The sequence below is a fragment of the Lycium barbarum genome, chromosome 9, assembly GCF_019175385.1.
Source record: "Lycium barbarum isolate Lr01 chromosome 9, ASM1917538v2, whole genome shotgun sequence".
Taxonomy (NCBI): domain Eukaryota; kingdom Viridiplantae; phylum Streptophyta; class Magnoliopsida; order Solanales; family Solanaceae; genus Lycium; species Lycium barbarum.
In genome coordinates this window covers 25,141,202-25,161,016 of record NC_083345.1, presented here as the reverse complement: position 1 = coordinate 25,161,016, position 19,815 = coordinate 25,141,202, and the positions used below count along the sequence as shown (strand labels likewise).

The window sequence follows — 19,815 nt, the reverse complement described above, 5'->3', positions numbered from 1 at the left end:
AACATTTGAGAAACCAGAACTACGTACATCAATCATGAATAAAAATCTTTTTCTATATATAACATAACTGAAAATTACCCCAAAAAAGAGGAGTGAAGTAAATAATAAAAATTTGGTCTACTGACACTAATTTCTGATTATGGGCTTAAGGTGATCTGATGGATTACAGCTGGCTTTAGCAAAGATCTCAAGTGGTCAATCTTTTACATGGTGTTACATCCCGTGTTTTCGTGCATTAGAAAGCGTTAAAGTTAGATGACATAAGTGGCAGAAAATGAGGCTATCCTATGTTTATAAGTGGTTAGAATGATAGTACGGATACGTGTAAGGATTAGAAGTTAAACCAATCGAAGAAAATAACTTTCGTCAATATAATACCACATACTTTTGGGTTATGATTTGAACCACTCAACATATGTAAGTAGACTCGAGCCCCATGAAATTTTGGACATATTCAAGTACGCAAATAAAAGCTTGTTGTATAAGAAAATGAAGTCTCGTACGCGTAATGATTTCGGACTTAAAAGTGTGACGACGATGGTTGGAAATAATATGTTGTCTATGCCAAAGAGGCTATGGGCTAATGTTATATCACATGATCATGATAATGAGAATATGAAGTGTGTAAAAAATAATTCAATATTTAAATAGTGGAGATCAAGAAAATAATTATGTCTGTAATTAGTTATTTGTGGAGCGTAGTGGAGATAAGAAATTAATTCATTAGTGGATGAGTGTTAAATTAAACACTTCCACGTGTTAGCAAGGAAGAACAGCATATTGTGACTAATGATTTACTGGTTGGTGTTGGCATCTTTTGTATTAAACAAATGTCCAAAGTTATAAAATGATAAGTGGACCCATAGTTCATATAGTGGAGAAATACATGGTTATCTTTGGATAACTTTATCATTTTCAAAGGATACAAGTTTGCATAAACAATGGTGATGAAATTTTGCTGAATTTTTGAAGGGGGAGCAGCAACGTTTTTCCCCTCTTATCTCTTTGGAAAATTCTATTTCCTTCAACAAAAAATAAAGCTACATAACGTAAATTTAGTGTCAGGAATCCCGTGGTGTTAGTGGAGCAAGTTCCATCGAATTGTGATTGTGTTGGATGTTTCTTTAAGTTGAAGTAACGTAATATAAAGCTTATCCTTGCTAGGTTAAGGTAAGATTCTACTTCTCTTACATGTATTTGTGTATATCTGAGTCTTGGTTTAGTTGTTGAAGCAAGAACTTGCGAACCGGCGGTCCAAAGTCGTATATGGATCGTTGTAGTTTGCTGGGCAATTTTGAGATAGTGGGTATGATGTTCTAAGGATGGAAATTGATTGTAGGGGTCTACATATGTTTTTGTTGGGGTGGTGAAATTGAGGAAGGTAGTAGGTACAGGGGAAAAGTTGTCGGAATCATTATACAACAAGTTTATTGCTTGATATACGTGATATACCAAGTATATCCTTAGCCTAACAAGAAACGTTATCGTTATTATAGGTTGGAATGATCGGAAAAACTTGGAGGTTGGATTGACAAGGGAGCTAATAAGGTATGTAAGGTTTTCGTTCTCCTTATTCTTTTGCACGAATCCAACTATACCCATTAAAGAACGTTCCATCAAGAGATTATCCCATTCTAATGCTTTTCACTTCTTACGTTTCATGATTCAATATGTTATTTGATGCTTTAGTTCATTGTGATCCGAGTTCTATTGAAGTTCTTACTGACGAAGATAATCACATAACGTATTCGGAGGCCACCGACCTTGCGTCATTCCGAAAGGCCCAGACGTTGTTTCTATGAGTTCATCATGCATGTATATATATATATATATATATATATATATGTATATGATATAATGACACACCCCGAGCTACAATCGGTGGGCAAGGCACTAGAGTGCACTATATATATGTATGTATTACACATCACTGATCAGTTGGTATGATAACACCCAGCCTTATTATGGTCGGGTACGTTTCACACCGAGTCTTGTCAAGGCCGGGTACATTATGATGATGATGTTACTTTTACTTATGTACATATATGTATAATCATGATTTTAAACTACAGCATGCATTGCATATGGTTCTTCTTCTACTACGTTTCCTTGTTAGTTGTTGTCCTCCTGCCTTACATACTCAATACTTTCATCCGCACTGACGTCCCATTGCACCGGACGCTGCAGTTCCTGACAGGCAGCTTGGAGAACCGTTTAATTAGGCTTGCGCAGTTTAGCGGATAGTCTGCAAGCTCTACTTGTTCTGGACTTGCTCGGTTTGGGTATGGGGGACCTGTCCCGACCGCCATGTTACGTTTATGCTTACTCTTAGAGGCTCATAGACAGGTGTTATATGTATCGATGTTATATGAGATCTTGTCGGCCTTAGTTTGGTACTGGTACTATTGTTGTGGCCTTTTCAGCAGTGGATCTTTTGTAGACGTTAGTAGTAGTCTGATCGGCTTGCATGTATATATATAAACTAGACGGCCTATGCCCGTGCTGCGCACGGGCCCAACACTTTAGATTATATTAAAATTTTATTATATTAATGTTTGTGCTCCGTATCTAAAATTTTATTATATTAATTATTGCTATGAACACAAAATCGGCAAATTTATTAATATTTTTTAAAAGAGAAGACTTGTTTAAAAGGAAACTATTTTCTTCTCTTTGAGATAAAACAATAGCAATATTTAAACATCAGTTGATACTTTTAATTTTCATTCGATTAATTTAAAGGTGTAAAATACTTATTATTTTTTATCAAATTTTGATTTGGACAATTCTAATTCAAATTATTAAATTAATTTTATGTTTAAAACGAAACAAAGTAGAAATTGATTTTTTATTTAAACGAAGAAATACTATTTTTTAATTTTTAGTAAATATTCCCGGTTTAGCTCATTTTACTTGTCATGTTGTCTTTTGCATGGTTTTTTAAGAAAACGTCGATTAGAATTATAATTTGACTAATTTACCTTATTCATTATTTGATATATGTTTTTTACGACATTAATTTCTTTTCACATTTATTAGAGTAAGAATAAAAATAAAAATAAAAGTAATTAAATTCTATCTTATTTTAAAATATAAATATTTTAAGTATATTTACTTTAGTAAACATAACAAATAAATGACATGGCGGAATAGCAAATACAACAGTTTAATATCTAGATTAGATCTCAGGCTAATATAAAAAAAAATTGTATGGTTTGACTACTTAACCTTTTGAAGAAAAGCAATTTAATGGATTGACACGCACGTGGTAATGAATTCATCATTATTGATTTAATGAGATACATTGGAAATTACATAAATATTGTTTAATTTTTTAATAGGGGGTGCACTTTTTTTTTTGACATTATTAATTTGCATTATTTTTATGCATATATATATACTATGTTCAAAACACGATTAATATAACATTGTAGTTTGTATTCCATATCTAAAACTTTATTATATTAGTGTTTACTACGAATACAAAGTCTGTATTTTTTTTTGACATTATTTTTTTTTTAATATGGGGTTCACTTTTTTTTTTTTATATATTACTTGATTTTGTTAATATGAGGTCCACTTTTCCCATGAGTTTGGAGATGGTGAGTTCTATTTTTTTTTTTTCCTTTTTTATATTGCTCGGTGTTATTTAGTATGGGCCCACCCCTATTTCTTTTTTAGGGACAACGGACGACGAAGCATGGGCTAAACCCATGCTTTATATAGTTTTTTTTTTATATTGCTTGGTGTTGTTTAGTATGGGGCCCACCCTTTTGGACATTATTAGTTTGCACTATTTTTATGCATATAATATATATATACTATGTTCAAAACACGATTAATATAATATTATAGTTTGTGCTCCGTAACTAAAACTTTATTATATTAGTGTTTGCTATGAATACAAAGTATGCACTTTTTTTTTTACATTGTTTGTTTTTTTAATATGGGATTCACTTTTTTTTTATATTGCTTGATTTTGTCAATATGGGATACTATGTTTAAAACACGATTAATATAACATTGTAGTTTGTGCTCTGTATCTAAAACTTTATTATATTAGTGTTTGCTACGAAACAAAGTTTGCACTCTTTTTTTTGACATTGTTTGTTTTTTAATATGGGATTCACTTTTTTTTTATATTGCTTGATTTTGTTAATATGGAGTCCACCTTTTTTTTTCTCGTGAGTTTGGAGATGGTGGGTTCCACTTTATTTACTTTTTTTTTTAAAATATTGGTTGGTGTTTTTTTTTTATTTTTTAATATTGGTTGGTGTTTAATATGGGGACCACACTTTTTTTTTAAATGATTAATTGGTTGGTGTTTTTTTGAATTTTTTAATAGTGGTTGGTGTTTAATATGGGGACCACACTTTTTTTTTAAAGTATTTTAAGTATGTTGCCGTACAATAATTTCATTTGCTCCCACTAATGGGTTGATACGCATGTGGCAATAAATCCATCATTATTGATTTAATTGTTTGATTATCTAAGCACTTTTGTATTTTAAGTATGTTGCTGTACAATAATTTCATTTGCTCCCTCTAATGGGTTGATACGCATGTGGCAATGAATCCATCAGGCTATATGGGCCCACAGTTTTTTTTTTCAAAAATTGGAAAACGGATATATATATATATAAGTATTTTAAGTATGTTGGTGTACAATGATTTCATTTGCTCCCACTAATGGGTTGATACGCATGTGACAATAAATCCATCATTATTGATTTAATTGTTTGATTTTCTAAGCATTTTTGTATTTTAAGTATGTTGCTATACAATAATTTCATTTGCTCCCTCTAATGGGTTGATACGCATGTGGCAATGAATCCATCATTATTGATTTAATTGTTTGATTTTCTAAGCACTTTTTTTTAACACTGTTTGTTTTTTTAATATGGGATTAACTTTTTTTTTTAATATTGCTTGATTTTGTTAATATGGGATCCACTTTTTTTTTCCCGTGAGTTTGGATGTGGTGGGTTCCACTTTTTTTTCTTCTCTTTTTTTTATTACTGGTTGGTGTTTAGTATAGGACCCACAATTTTTTTTAAAAATATTAGTAGTTGTTTAAAATATGTGGACCACAATTTTTTTTTTAAAATATTAGTAGTTATTTAAAATATGTGGGCTCACAATTTTTTTTAAAATATTAGTAGTTGTTTAAAATATGTGGGCCTACAATTTTTTTTTTGGGCTCACAAACGGACGACGAAAAACGGACGACCAAAAAGTGCCCAAACCCACCTTTCTATATAGTAGTAACTATTGTGTTAGGCTTTTTCTGCGTTCAGGTGATCCCTTTATGTTACACATATGTCATATGATTCCTCGTAGTAGTTATAAGTTGAGTATGTTGAATGTACGCGAGGTGGTACTCAGCCAGTAAAGCCGAGTGCCCGTCATGCCCCTCGGTTTGGGGTGTGACACTTAGCTTGTGTAATTGTATTTATGCACTGTCGATGCCGGGTCTAATTATTTAGACTCTAGTTAGTTAGTTTACTTTACCAAAGTTAGATGGTAATTACAAGTTACAACAAATGTGTAAAGGCCTAAAATACCCTCGAGCTATTAGAATTCATACAAAAATACCGTTCATCCACCTTTGAGGCCTCAAATACCCCCGTTGTTCACCTATTGGGTCTAATATACTCTTATTTCTAACAGCTCCATCTCATTTATTACGTGACATCATTTAATTGGTTATCTCATATAATTAACTAAACTCATTAATTTTAATCTAAGTTGACCGGATCCCAACACATCTAACCCGTCAACCCGATCCGCCCCAAATTAAATCTCCCATCAACTAAAAGAATAGAACACATTTACTCATTTCATTAAAAAATCAGTCCGGATCAAGCCATTTTTTGCACTGTACAGTTTTGGACAAGTGCTGATTATCTCATTCTCATATCTTATTTAGATCGGTCCTTTCGATTGTTTGTGGAATATTTCAGTTTGCCAATGTGATTAAGTTTGATTTTTCGGTCATTCACAGCTTGATGTCTTTTTTTTTTTTTAAAAGTTCAAATCTATTTGTTTAACTATGAGTTCACAGATACTCTTAAAGAACATTCATTGTGGAAGGAATTAGATCTATAGGTGTCATGAAACAATCTCATATTCTTTCCCTCGAGGGAGTGCTTTATGTTAAGGGATATGCTGTAAGGAAGAGTAGAATGAGAATGCCAAGTATATTTTGATTAAGGAGAGCCTAGTTACTGAAACCTGTCAGCCTAGCCCTTTTTTTATGATTAAGTGATATTTTATTGACAAAAAATGGTTTGAAATACAAGAGCTAAGAGGTATATCAGTATGAAAGTGTGCAGTCTTTTAAGAATTATTGACTGCATAAAAGGGGTCCGGATGATTTTTTAATGGTTTGACCCGGACTAATTGCTTTAATGAAACGGATAGATGGGTTCTATTCTTTTAGTTGATGGGGGATATAACAAGAAATTCCCTCCATTTTAATTTTCTCTCTACCATTTCTAATCTCAATTTAACAAGAAATTCCCTCCACTTCAATTCTCTCACTCTACCATTTCTCTCACATACACAACTGTCGTTTCTCTCTCTCTGGCAAAATGAGATTCACAAATGCATTGAAATTTTACTGTTTGAGGCAGTGGGATTTTGGAGTGAATCCAGCTCAATTTCCCCTTACAATTGCTCGAGGAAGGTGTGTTGTTTGCATCTTTTGATACCTTTTATTTCTTATTCTTGATGAATGTTGTTTGGAGTGAATCCAGCTCAATTTCCCCTTACAATTGCTTGAGGAAGGTACGTAGTTTGCATCTTTTGATACCTTTTTTTTCTTATTCTTGATGAATGTTGTATGTTCCTATGTCGCTTCTGTTAACGTTGGCTTATCCTTGCTCACTTCATCTTTATGGGTCCGCTGCCAAAGGTTTGTTGTCTTTGATCGATTCGCCATAAGTCATCCATGAAAGCATAGGTGATCATCGCACGACAGTTTGGCTTATTCTGTTACTTTGTGGCTTCTAGCCAATAGATACTATATTTTGCTCGTCTTGGAGATGTTGACATTTGCAATTATTAATATATTAATAAGGATTAATTCAAATTAATAAGATGTTAACCATGTATTATAATAAAATTCGTTGGATTTTGTCGTATAAAATTTTATTCACTAACAAAATATGTGTAGTTTAATTCAAAATTCTAAAATATTCATACTATAAAAAGTAGGCAGTTTTTCTTTCTTAAGTAGGCTGTTTTTCTTTCTTTCTTTTTTTTTAATAAAATTTTCTTACTTTTTTATTTTTCTACAGATGTGTTCGGTATGGAAGAAAATATTTTCCTGGAAAGTGTGTTCTGAAAAATAAGTGAATTTCTACTTATTTTCTCATGTTTGGTTGGGTTGTGGAAAATAAGTGAATTTCTTACTTATTTTCTCATTTTCGGTTGGTTGGTGGAAAATATTTTTTGGAAAATACTCATCCACGTCCCACCAACCCCACCACCCCATACCACACCCACCCCACCCCCACCATCTACCATCCACCACCCACTACCTACCCCAAGCACCCACCCTCCACTAACTACCCACCCATCCCCAACCAAATCCCACCCACCCACCCCCTCCCAAATTTTCTATTTCATATATTTTATTTTACTTTTATAAAAATGAGAAATTTTTTCTTACCCACCCCAACCCCACTACCACCCACTATCCCTCACCACCACCCACCCCCACCCCAACTACAAACCATCCACCCACCCCATACCAAATTTAACCACACTAACTTTTCATTTTTATAAATTTTTTATATATGTAAAATTAAATATGAAGTAGAAAATTCGAGAGGGGTAGGGGGTGGGTGGATGTAGAAAATTTATAAAAAAATCAAAACTTTTTTTAAAGGGTGGTGGGGTGTTGGGATGGCGCGCACGGGTGGGGGGAGGGGTGTCGTGGTGGTGGGTGGTGTAAAAAATAAAAATAAAAAATTTAAAACTTTGTTTTAAGGCAAAAATAATATTTTTTTTTAGGGGGTGGGAGTTCCGGGGGGGTGGGGGGGTGCGTGGTTGTGGGAGTAGTTGGGGTTTGGTGGCTGGGGGTTTTGTTGGGTGGTAGTAGGGTGATTGGTGAAATGTCACTTGTGGACTTCTTTTCCCTACTTTGATTAGGAAAGTCATTTTCCTCCTTTTTAAGGAACTTATTTTTCTAAAGAAAATATTTTTCAAAAATTTTAACCAAACGAATATGAGAAAATTGAAAAATACTTTTCGGAAAATGTTTTTCTCCGTACCAAACACACCTACTTGTTTATCGTTTTCGCCATATTTTAGACTAACGGAACTTTATCTACTATTCTAGCTGTTAAGATGTCATGATTCATATAGAGAAGTCGCAAGTGGAATTGATGGTTAGTATGTATTATCTTGTTTTTCGGAAACAACCGTCCTACCTTGATAGGAGTCAGGTCTGCGTACACTCTACCCCCAAACCCTACGATGTGGGATTTCACTGGGTTGTTGTTGTTGTATGTATTATCTTGTTTGACATTAATAGTTTCAGAGTCAAATTACACACCTTGACCTTGATTTATAAGAGAGTTTTTGGCTGACACGAAGCTAAATATTATTTTATCTTATACTAATATAGTAATAATAGTGGGGAAACGAGAGAGAGAATCATATAACAAAAGAAAAAGCTTGCCCTAGAGACGCCATTAACAAGATACGCAAAGAAAGCCACGGAAGGGCACAAAAGGAACCGTTGCCATCTAAAAAGAGAATTATGAAGAAATAAGACTCTTACAATTTGAATAAAAGAAAATGTCTTTTTCAGATCTCTTATGTGTTTTTTTCAGATTTGTTATGTGAAAAAAAAAAAAAATCTCTTGTAAAAAGGTCATAAAACTAAAAAGAATTTGTGAATGACAAAAAATCCATTTCTCCCGAGAATTACCAACTTCATTCGCCATCTTTTTTTTTTCTTTACACAACTTGCTGAAGGATCGGACGCCAAAAAAGGGTGTTCTTGGACTTGGTTTTAATCAGTTTAGCTGATCCAAAACAGACAGGAATTTAAGAATTAAAAGGGTAACTAAGGTAAAGATGCGTTAGTACAATCTCAAAAGGCTTAAATATATCCTTCATTCATTTATTTTGCTAAAAGCACCCGTCCACTCACTTGTTTGGCTCATTGTTGCCCTAAAAATTAATCACTATTTTTTTAATTATATGTTTTGCTAATTTTTTTATTTTTTACATATTATTATTTTTTAATAATTTTTTTTCTCTTTTTCTTTTTAGATGTTTGACAATTGAGGCTCAGATCATGCCAAGGTATAAAATTATGTTCGTAATTATTATTTATTACTTGTAATATTTATCCAACTTTGTCATAAAACATACAAATTATTTTGTATGTTCACCACAAAACAAAACAAATTTTTTTTTAGCTTTTTATGAACAAAAACACCAAAAATAAAATTAAGGTTGTTGATTGGCTCATAGAATTAATTTATTATGAAAAACAACAAAAAAATGTACAATTAAATAATAACTTTTTTGCTGTTTTTGTGGTGTACAAATAAAATAATGTGTTATGAACAAATAAATAATTTTATATTTTATGACAAAGTTGAGTATGTTGGGTAGGGGGCGGGTTTAATTAAAGGGAAAAAGTTTTTAGTTTCGTCTCATAGGAATATGACACGTAATAAATACAATTATTAAAAAAGATACTTGAAAAAGACATATTTAAGCCTCAATTGACACTTTAAAAGGAAAAGAAAAATAAAATAAAATAAAATATTAAAAAATAAATAAGTGATGTGTTAGTTTTAAGGGCAAATATGAGTCAAAAAGATGAGTGGAGAGGTAGCTTTAGCAAAATAGGTGGATGAAGAGTATATACTTAAACCTTTTAAGATAGTCCAGGGACCTTTTTTTGACCTTTTCCCTATTATATAGGGATAAGGCACTATTACTCCCCTTAACTATACCCGAAGTTGCTACGACACATTTTACCTTTTCCTGGATCCTATTACCCCCTAAACTTATTTAGAACAAAATAATTATTCCCTAAGAGCTGACGTGACAAGGAGAGTGTGTTTCACTCTCTTTGAGAGAGTGAGAAACATAAAAACGGGAAAACTTAATTTTTTTTTTCCTTAAAAATCTGTATTTTCGTAAAATATGAAAAACTGAATTGTTTTTAAAAGAATATGAAAAATCCGTTTTTGTAGACAATAAATCTGGAAAACTGATTCTTGTTATAAAAATTGGTCATTTTTTAAATCTGGAAAATAGATTATTTTTTCCTATATATGAAAATAAATCTAGTTTTCCAAATTTAGTTTTAAAAAATGGGTTTTCCACATTTTAAAAATAATAATTAATTTTTTCAAAATTTTATAAAAATTCAATTTTTTCACATTTGGCAAGAAAAACACTTTTTCCGAATTTTATTTGAAAAATGAAAGTGTCCTAAGAAAATGAAATCATGAAAATCAAGACTTTTTAAAAAAATTATCAAGATTTCCATATTTTTAACAAATCTATTTTTCCATATTTTAAAAAATTCATGTTTTCAGTTTTTTTTTTAAACAAACGGGTTTTTAAAAAATCAAATTTTCATTTTTTTTAAAAAAAAAACAGGTTTTAAAAATCAATTTTTTTAAGAAAATTCAGTTTTGTAATTTTTTTAATCCATGTTTTCAGTTTTGTTTTTTTTAAATGGATTTAAAAAACAAACAAATTTTATTTTTAAAAATAGGTTTTAAAAAATATTTTTTAAAAAAATATTTTTTTTTTTTTAAATTGACACGATAGCTGAAAAAATTAAAAACAAAAGAAAAGAAAACAAATAAATACACATTTGACAAGGAGAGTGTATGTTACTCTCCAATATGAGAGTAGGCATCAGCGTATGGGGGTAACTATTCCGTTTTAAATAAATTTAGGGGGTAACAGGACCCAAGAAAAGATAAGGTGTGTCGTAGCAACTTCGGTATAGTTCAAGGGGGTAATAGTGTCTTATCCCTACATAATATAATATAGGTATATATATTTTTCCGATTTATGTTATAATTATATATATATAAATATATTAAATAATTATAATGCTGGTATAAATACTATGTCAATTTAGTTTTTTTTTTAAATATATAATTAAGTGTTGTGTGTTTTTCTAAAAGGATTTAATATATCAAAATAAGTCAAAGCAAAATAAAATTTTGTCTAATAATTTAATTAGTTTTGGTTCACATTTGGTTTGGCGCTATTTTCTGATTTTGAACCTCCACAGTTAAAAGTTAGGGATCAGAGAACTAAAGGAAGAAAAGAAATGCAAAACTAGAATAGAATATTTGTTGCTTCTTGCAGGTATTACTGAGCATACCACCCAAACATCTTCAAGAAAAACAATTATTGAAGCCATGGTAAGGATTAACTTTTAAGATTAAAGATTAATGTTTAAGGCTAATTTTTGGTTTTCTCTTCTCCTTTCATTTGCTTTCCAGTTTGCCAATGTAAGAGGAAAAATAACTGCTGTGCATAAAAAAGTTAAATTGAAAGAATAAATTTAAAGTAATTAGCAGGTTACTTCAGAATTTCTTAATCCTTCTAACATGGGAATATTTAGACTAAGCTCCTAATGTAGAATCTCTCATTCTTAATGGTGTATATGTATATGAGCCGGAGTACATCAACTCAAACAGTGCAAAAGTTAAAAGGTCATAAGTTATGACCAAGATGTTATCGTTGTGCATCCAATTAACAGCCCTCAAAGTACCTCAAAAATATATGGAATTTCAAAATAGAACTTCTAATCAGGTCACTTTAGCTACGTCCAAAATATTTATAATTTTAGACTAATAAAACATTAATAATTGTTATTCAATTCCACCACTACTACTCCAAGATGGCATAATTCATTATATTAAGGAAGAGACAGTATTCCAATTGAAAGACTTGTGTCCCCAATTAATGAAATAATTAAAGTTGGGGTTTGAAGTGTTACTAAGTTGAGAGCTAAAATTGAAGGGATGGGCCGTGAAAAAAAATATTGACGTGTAAAAAATTGTTAAGAGTGCGGGAGAACAGTGTAGTGACAAATGAGAGAAGAATCTGCTTGTGGGTTAATATTTCTTGCTTATGCGTTATCTTTCATGCAATACATAATCTGCAATCGTCACAATTGAAACTTAATAAAGAACTGGTAAAATTCATACACATGAGCCCTTTAAAATTAAAATAAAATGTTCTTACTCTGATCATCACTCTAATGCCTTTTTCTCAAGAAACCCTTCTTGGTGAAAATAGCAACGATTATTCTAAAAGTTCATTTTCATCAAAATAAACTCGTTTTAGATATCAAAAGTAGTTTAACTGAACCCATAAAAATGCTCTAAGTTTGGGGAGTCAAATGGGCGGATTGGTCTGAAGTTCAACATGCCAAAATAAAATGAGTTAATAAATAAGCGGATCATTGACGCGCTCAAAATTTACTTGAGCTGAAAGGGATTGGGCTGAAATGGAGTAAAACCCGGGTCATAACTCAACTCGTCCAAGTCTCTATGTTTTAAATTCTTTGTTTATTTTCTTAAAATTTATTTGAGTACCTACTAATACTTTTTTCCTTATGTTATGAATATGTCTAACATATCAAATAAGAAAGACTCTCACGGTCAATCTAAGCTACAACATGCATATCAACCTAGTTTTTAAATGAGCTAAGTTAAATGAATCGAGTTGTGTTAATAAAATAGGTCGATTAACCTTAACATGATTGGTTGAGAGAGGGGGTCGGGGGTCATGATTTCTTCGGCTAATTTTGTCACGCGTGCTCCGAGTGTCTTTTGAGTGGAATCTATGCATGTATTTACGTCGTGGGGGAAAGCTTAGTTGTCACATTTAAATAAGGATACATCTCTTTTAATTGGACTATTAGAGATAAGTGTCCTGACACTTGATCTGTTAGTCAATAATGCAATATTAAGTCATTTTGATGATGATGGCAGTAGCACACAAGTGACCGTATATTAAAGAAGATTAAAATTATTCTATCTGGTACAGTTCAAGGGCAAATTTGGTCTTTTTGCCCTTTTTTAATTACACGTAGAGGTTTGTCAGTTGTGAAAATTTTTACAATGAGTGAGGCATATAAGCATAACGCGATTTGGGAGGAGTATTTAATTAAAATTACGGAAAAGGCTCAAATATGCCATCGAACTATCAGAAATGACTCATTTATGCCACTCGTTGAAAGTTTGGCTCAAATATGCCACTGTTGTTACCTTTTTGGCTCATCCATGCCACTATTCACTAACGGTGGTTTTAAAATACCAGATATGTCACGTGGCAAAAATTTATTGGTCCACATCACTTAAATGAAAACCAGCCAAAATAAATCCTAATTAAACCAACGGAAAAGGCTCAAATATGCCATCGAACTATCAGAAATGACTCATTTATGCCACTCGTTGAAAGTTTGGCTCAAATATGCCACTGCCGTTACCTTTTTGACACTCCGCAATTAAAAAAAAAATGAAAAGTCAATAAAACTAAATTGTTCTTACGTTAAGCTATCCTTTTTCCTTTCAAAAGATGCATGTTAAGAAATAACATTTATTCCGCTTAATTTAATGAACCTTTTTATGAAATTGATATTGCAATAACCTTTTCATGTTAAACTTAACTATTTTATCCTAAATTATGTAAGCTATTAATTATCCCATATTTTGCAAAATATTTAATAATAAAAAAAGTGAGAAATATACTTTTGCAATTGTTTACTATTATTACTGTTTGGAGATTGTATTTTCGTTAACAATAGTTTTTTTCAAAAATTTTCAGAATATATATATGAAAATAATCTTCTATAGTTTCTTTTTTAATATAATTTGAAATAAGTTTAACGGAAAAGGCTCAAATATGTAACGGCAGTGGCATATTTGAGCCAAACTTTCAACGAGTGGCATAAATGAGCCATTTCTGATAGTTCGATGGCATATTTGAGCCTTTTCTGTTGGTTTAATTAGGATTTATTTTGGCTGGTTTTCATTTAAGTGACGTGGACCAATAAATTTTTGCCACGTGGCATATCTGGTATTTTAAAACCACCGTTAGTGAATAATGGCATGGATGAGCCAAAAAGGTAACGGCAGTGGCATATTTGAGCCAAACTTTCAACGAGTGACATAAATGAGCCATTGCTGATAGTTCGATGGCATATTTGAGCCTTCTCCCTTAAAATTATAATGTGGAACCCAACCACTTTGTGCTCCTCATTCTCCTACATTTCTTCTTCCACACAGTTTTCTTCCTCTTCAGTCGTTGACTCTTTTCTCTCTCCTCTTTCCTCTTTTTTTTTTTTTTTTTTTTTTTCAGTTTCATCAATTTTTGAAAACCAATTTTATTATATACATATCAAATTCTTTTAATTATTCTTCTGTTTCATTATCCAGTTTTTCAATTTCTTCTTAAAAATTCAGTTAAACTCTGAATAACCTTAAAAGAAAATAATTGACACCTGAAAAAAAAGTTTTTAATGTAAAAATTGATACTTGTGAAAGTAAAAACACCTTGGAGAATTTATTGAATTTCCTTTTTGTCTTTTTATTTTGGTATATATTCAATTTAAATTCACTACATTCTACACCTAAGAAATCCAAAATTCTTAGTGCCTTAAAAGTAGACCCTGGATCTAGGGGTGTGAAAAAACTTGTTTAGCTGATGAACTGAACCAGCAAAGTCTTCAAACACAATTGGTTTGGCCACTTCTTTCACAGAAAAATAATACTAAAATATATTTAAAAAGGAAATTTAATATATACTTAAAAAGGAAATTTAATAAGACCTTATGTATTTATTGGGTTATCAATTTAACCGTTAATAGAACTTAAAAATCGAAAATCGAATTGGTAGTCCAATAAAAAAATCACAAAATAGTTTAAAATTCATTAACCCAATAACTATATCGATAAACCAATAACATTTTTTCACTTCAGTTTATCGGTTAAACAGGTTTTTCACACCCTATATTCTGTATCTACTTTGATGGCAGTTGAAATTTTGAATTTCTAGGGTGCAGATATAGCCACGTTGAATTGAATATATACCAAATGAAAAGAAAAAAAAGAAAAAGAAGTCCAATAAACAAAAAAGAAGGCCAATAAATTCCCTAAGGCGTTTTTACCTTCAAAAGTAGCCTAAATTTTGGTTATCAATTTTTACATTAAAAACTTTTTTTGCGTATAATAAAATTGGTTTTCAAAATTAATGAAAAATAGAAAAATGAGAAAAAAGAGGAAAGAGGAGAGAGAAAAGACTAAAATGGAGGAGAATGAGGAGCATAAAATGGTGGTCCCACATTATAATTTCAATTAAATACTCCCTCACACACTATGTCATACTTATGCATCACCCATTACAAAAAATTTCATCAGTTGTGAGGACTATAAATAAGCTACTTGAGTAATGGGGGGGGACTCTTTTAAGTAGGGTTGTCAATGGTTTTTAAAAACCGACTTAACCAAACTATATCAAACCGATGTTTAGGTTTCTTTTAATAGATACGACGATTTTATTAAAAATTTATAACCGTACCGAATAATTTTTATTTTTATAAAAATTAACTGAAAAAATGTCGAATCGTACCGAATAATATATGCTAAAATATATTTTATAAATTAAATTTAAAATAATAAAATATTAATTGTTTTGCTTTAGACTCGGGGTGATGGAAATGACTATAAGTTGGTGACATACTTAACACTCAGAATCCTATCACTCTGAAACCTAATATACTACTCCTATCAAAACTAAATTAGACCTATTATACTAATATTATCAAACCTAATTAGTTCTAGCATCTCGAGTAGTAACTAGTAGTTACAAGGTATTCCAACGATATTGAGTAGGAAGCTACGAGTTATTAGAAATTTCTCTTATTGGTATACTTAATCTTAGTAAATTCAATTCTTGAGTCACATCTTAATTGATTACCTCCTGCTTGTGTGATTTAAATTATATTTTTCTTTTTGGTTAACATTATTTTACAATACCGCAAAATAGTGGTATGAATCTCTATTCTAGTTGTCTTTCATGTAATCTTGATCCATCACCTTTTAAACAGTAAAAATGTGTAGAGAGTTTTTGTCAAAATTCTACACAAGTATACATGGTAGCATGTTCAAACTTTAGTGACTTTTACATTTTTTAAAGAAAAAATCTGAAAAGTAACCGAACTGTACCATTACCAAAGAGAAATTGAGATGATGAGATGGTTTCGAAAAGTCTAATTTTGATTATACAAAATAAAATAATCGGAAAAATGATACGGTATAAATTTTATGAAATAACAGTCCGAACGGTACCATTGACACCCCTATTTTTAAGACCAAAATAAAATGAAGGATATACGGTGTATATAATTATCCTATTTTCTATAGTTAAGTGACAAAAATTTGAACCTTCCCCATTGTCCGGTTCAGAATTAATGGCAATGTTTGCCGTATATATCTTCCTAATATTTGGATTTAGGCACTTGTTTATTTTTTTTTACTAGCCTTTTCCAATCCGATTGGAACATACTTGTATATATGAAAATCATTTAACAGATCCTGAACAGGAAACCAATAAGAAGCCTAAAATTTAGGAGGAATATAACAGTGAAGATCCCCAGGTGGTTAATTAGCAGAATCCTAGTGGTATATAAATATATATACTCATCACCCTTATACCTCTCCTCATCCCATCTAAAACCCTTTCTCTATTAGTGTGCTAAATTAAACTTAGTCTCTCCCGTTTCTCTTTCTTGCAACTATTTGCACCAATAGCAGGTCTGTTTTTTCTATTCTTTTAATTTGTCCATTTTTCCACCTCTATTTATGTATATGCATGAGTGCACCGTGTGATATTAGATGGATATTGTAGTAATATAGATGTATGTTTGTATGCATTGTGTATAGTCTTTTGAGTTTGTGTACATCAAGATTCTTCTTTGTTTTTCTCACATGCAATTAGAGAAAGAAGAATGGCGACATATTTCAACTTTTCCAGGTCTGTTAAAGTGATGTGATTCTTGAAATATCAAGAATTCAACATTTTCAAGTTGATTAACATGCCGTGACATATTAAATAACGAGATTTTACTATTTTTTTATTGTGTCGGTGCTTGTTCAAAATGTCATCTAGGATACATGAACTGTTTTTTTAATTTGTTTGGACATCTAAGATTTTAACTTCTATGGTTTTGGTAGCCGGATGGCTGGAAGTCTTGCTTTTAAAATTAGCAATATACACCTATCCTTTATTCTACTTGAATTCAATGATATAATCCAGCCCTACTTAATTGGACATATTAGTACATTTTCTGCCAGATCATGTTGAATTTCTTGTCAGTATTCTTGCTTTTTCCTTTTTATTTGTTTTATTTTATGTTTGGGTTAGAATAATTGTTTGCTGTTTTGAATGTTGTGTATGCTGCTCTTTTGGCAGAAAGAAGTCTAAAAGTTCCAACGGGGTCTGACTATTGTTGTTTTGATATGCAGATAGATCATTGTAGAAGAGGAGAGCCAAGAAAAACAAGAAGTAGAAATGGCAGGCGATATGAAGGTTTTGAATGCGCTTGATTTGGCCAAAACACAATGGTATCACTTCACAGCAATCATAATAGCTGGCATGGGATTTTTCACCGATGCCTACGATCTGTTCTGCATCTCTCTAGTCACTAAGTTGCTTGGCCGCATTTACTACCGTGTGGATGGCTCTCCAAAGCCTGGTTCACTACCTCCCAATGTCTCCGCCGCTGTCAACGGTGTCGCCTTCTGTGGTGCCCTTGCAGGACAACTCTTCTTTGGCTGGCTTGGTGACAAAATGGGCAGGAAGAAAGCCTATGGCATGACCCTTATGCTCATGTGTTTTTGTTCTATTGCTTCTGGCCTTTCTTTCAGTGGGGAGCCTAAGACTGTATTGGCCACCCTCTGCTTCTTTCGCTTCTGGCTTGGTTTTGGAATTGGTGGTGATTACCCGCTTTCTGCTACTATCATGTCTGAATATGCCAACAAAAAGACTAGGGGTGCCTTCATTGCTGCTGTTTTCGCCATGCAAGGATTTGGGATTCTAGCAAGTGGTATGTTTGCCATCATTATCTCTGCTGCATTTCAGGCTAGTTTCAAGGCGCCAGCATATGAAGTGGATGTGCTTGGTTCAACGGTTCCTCAAGCAGATTATGTGTGGAGGATCATAGTGATGGTTGGCGCACTTCCTGCTCTTCTCACTTACTACTGGAGGATGAAGATGCCTGAAACTGCTCGTTACACTGCTCTCGTTGCCAAGAATATTCAGAAAGCTACTGCAGATATGGAAAAGGTTATGCAGGTTGACATTGGGACAGAGCCTGCAGTTTCTGCTAATACTGCTGTAATGTCCAGCAATGAATTTGGTTTGTTCACGAAACAATTTCTTAGTCGACATGGACTTCACTTGCTTGGCACAACCAGCACATGGTTTCTGCTTGACATTGCATACTACAGCCAAAATTTGTTCCAAAAGGACATCTTCAGTGCCATTGGTTGGATTCCTGCTGCCAAGACTATGAATGCAATTGAAGAGGTTTACAAGATTGCAAGGGCACAAACTCTTATCGCTCTCTGCAGTACCGTGCCTGGCTACTGGTTCACAGTGTTCCTCATTGACAGAATTGGCAGGTTTACCATTCAGTTGCTTGGTTTCTCAATGATGACAGCGTTCATGTTTGCTTTGGCCATTCCTTACAACCACTGGACTCACCCTGGAAACCATATTGGATTCGTGGTCTTGTATTCACTGACCTTCTTCTTTGCCAACTTTGGACCCAACGCCACTACATTTATCGTGCCAGCTGAGATTTTCCCTGCTAGATTGCGCTCGACTTGCCATGGAATATCAGCTGCAGCTGGAAAATTAGGGGCGATGGTGGGAGCATTCGGGTTCCTGTATTTGGCTCAGTCACGAGACAAGACCAAGGCTGATGCAGGGTATCCTGCTGGAATTGGAGTGAGGAATTCACTCATTGTTCTTGGGGTAGTCAACCTTCTGGGAACATTTTTCACTTTCTTGGTTCCAGAATCCAACGGGAAGTCACTGGAAGAGATGTCAAGGGAAAATGAGGACGAGGCAGGAACAGAAGTGGAGAATCATCCATTTAATAACAGGACTGCTCCTGTGTAAAAATAGCTACTCTATTTCATTTCTTTTCTTTTCTTCTTTCCCTTTTATGTTCTATAAAGGTTCCTAGAAGGATGGGTAAGTAAAATATTGTTACAATGTATTAGTGTCCTATATAGACCTGGTAATGTATTTTTATGGGATTTGTTATGTAGTCATAGATGTTCCAAATATTAGTGTAGGAACAGCACAGAATTCTCCAACAGTTTACACATCTTAAAATGCTAAACCTGGAAAAATCAATTACTGTTTAGACCAAAAGAAGATTAAAGGACTTGGAGTGCCTTAAACAAAGCTAAGGTAGTTTCAGAACTCAGCACAAACATCGCAATCTATTTTGTTACAGAAAATATTATCTACAGAGACTTTTATTGGACTTAACAGTATGCATGTTAACTCTCTTTTCTAAAGGGTCGTTTTCTACTCTTTATTATCTTAAGAAACAGAAAGCATCATCTTCTTATAAGAGGTATACAACTTCACGGGATTCCAAAACTTGAGCGTTAGATATTGATTCAAATGTAAGGCTAATAATCATAATCCTTAACTGAAGAAATAGGATAAGAGAGGATCCAGACCCCTTGTAGCCCATAAATTCTATACGTACAGGGCCTAGGACAAAAAG

At 32.6% G+C, this 19,815-nt stretch overlaps 1 protein-coding gene across 4 annotated transcripts; it reads left to right on the top strand.

Moving 5' to 3' along the window:
• Positions 1-848: 848 nt before the first annotated feature.
• On the top strand, positions 849-19,395 carry LOC132610561 (low affinity inorganic phosphate transporter 1-like). Of its 4 annotated transcripts, XM_060324876.1 has the most exons (5): positions 849-1,170; positions 1,497-1,548; positions 9,288-9,320; positions 11,364-11,419; positions 17,534-19,395. In XM_060324876.1, exon 5 carries the CDS (start codon positions 17,580-17,582, stop codon positions 19,191-19,193), a length of 1,614 nt encoding a protein of 537 aa, XP_060180859.1. In that variant the 5' UTR covers positions 849-1,170; positions 1,497-1,548; positions 9,288-9,320; positions 11,364-11,419; positions 17,534-17,579; the 3' UTR covers positions 19,194-19,395. The 4 variants fall into 4 exon arrangements, 3 of the variants coding, with proteins under 3 accessions (XP_060180859.1, XP_060180860.1, XP_060180861.1); XM_060324877.1 differs by lacking the exon at positions 11,364-11,419; XR_009571172.1 differs by lacking the exons at positions 9,288-9,320; positions 11,364-11,419; positions 17,534-19,395 and adding an exon at positions 2,188-2,546 and having other exon boundaries at positions 863-1,170.
• The last annotated feature ends 420 nt before the right edge of the window (positions 19,396-19,815 follow it).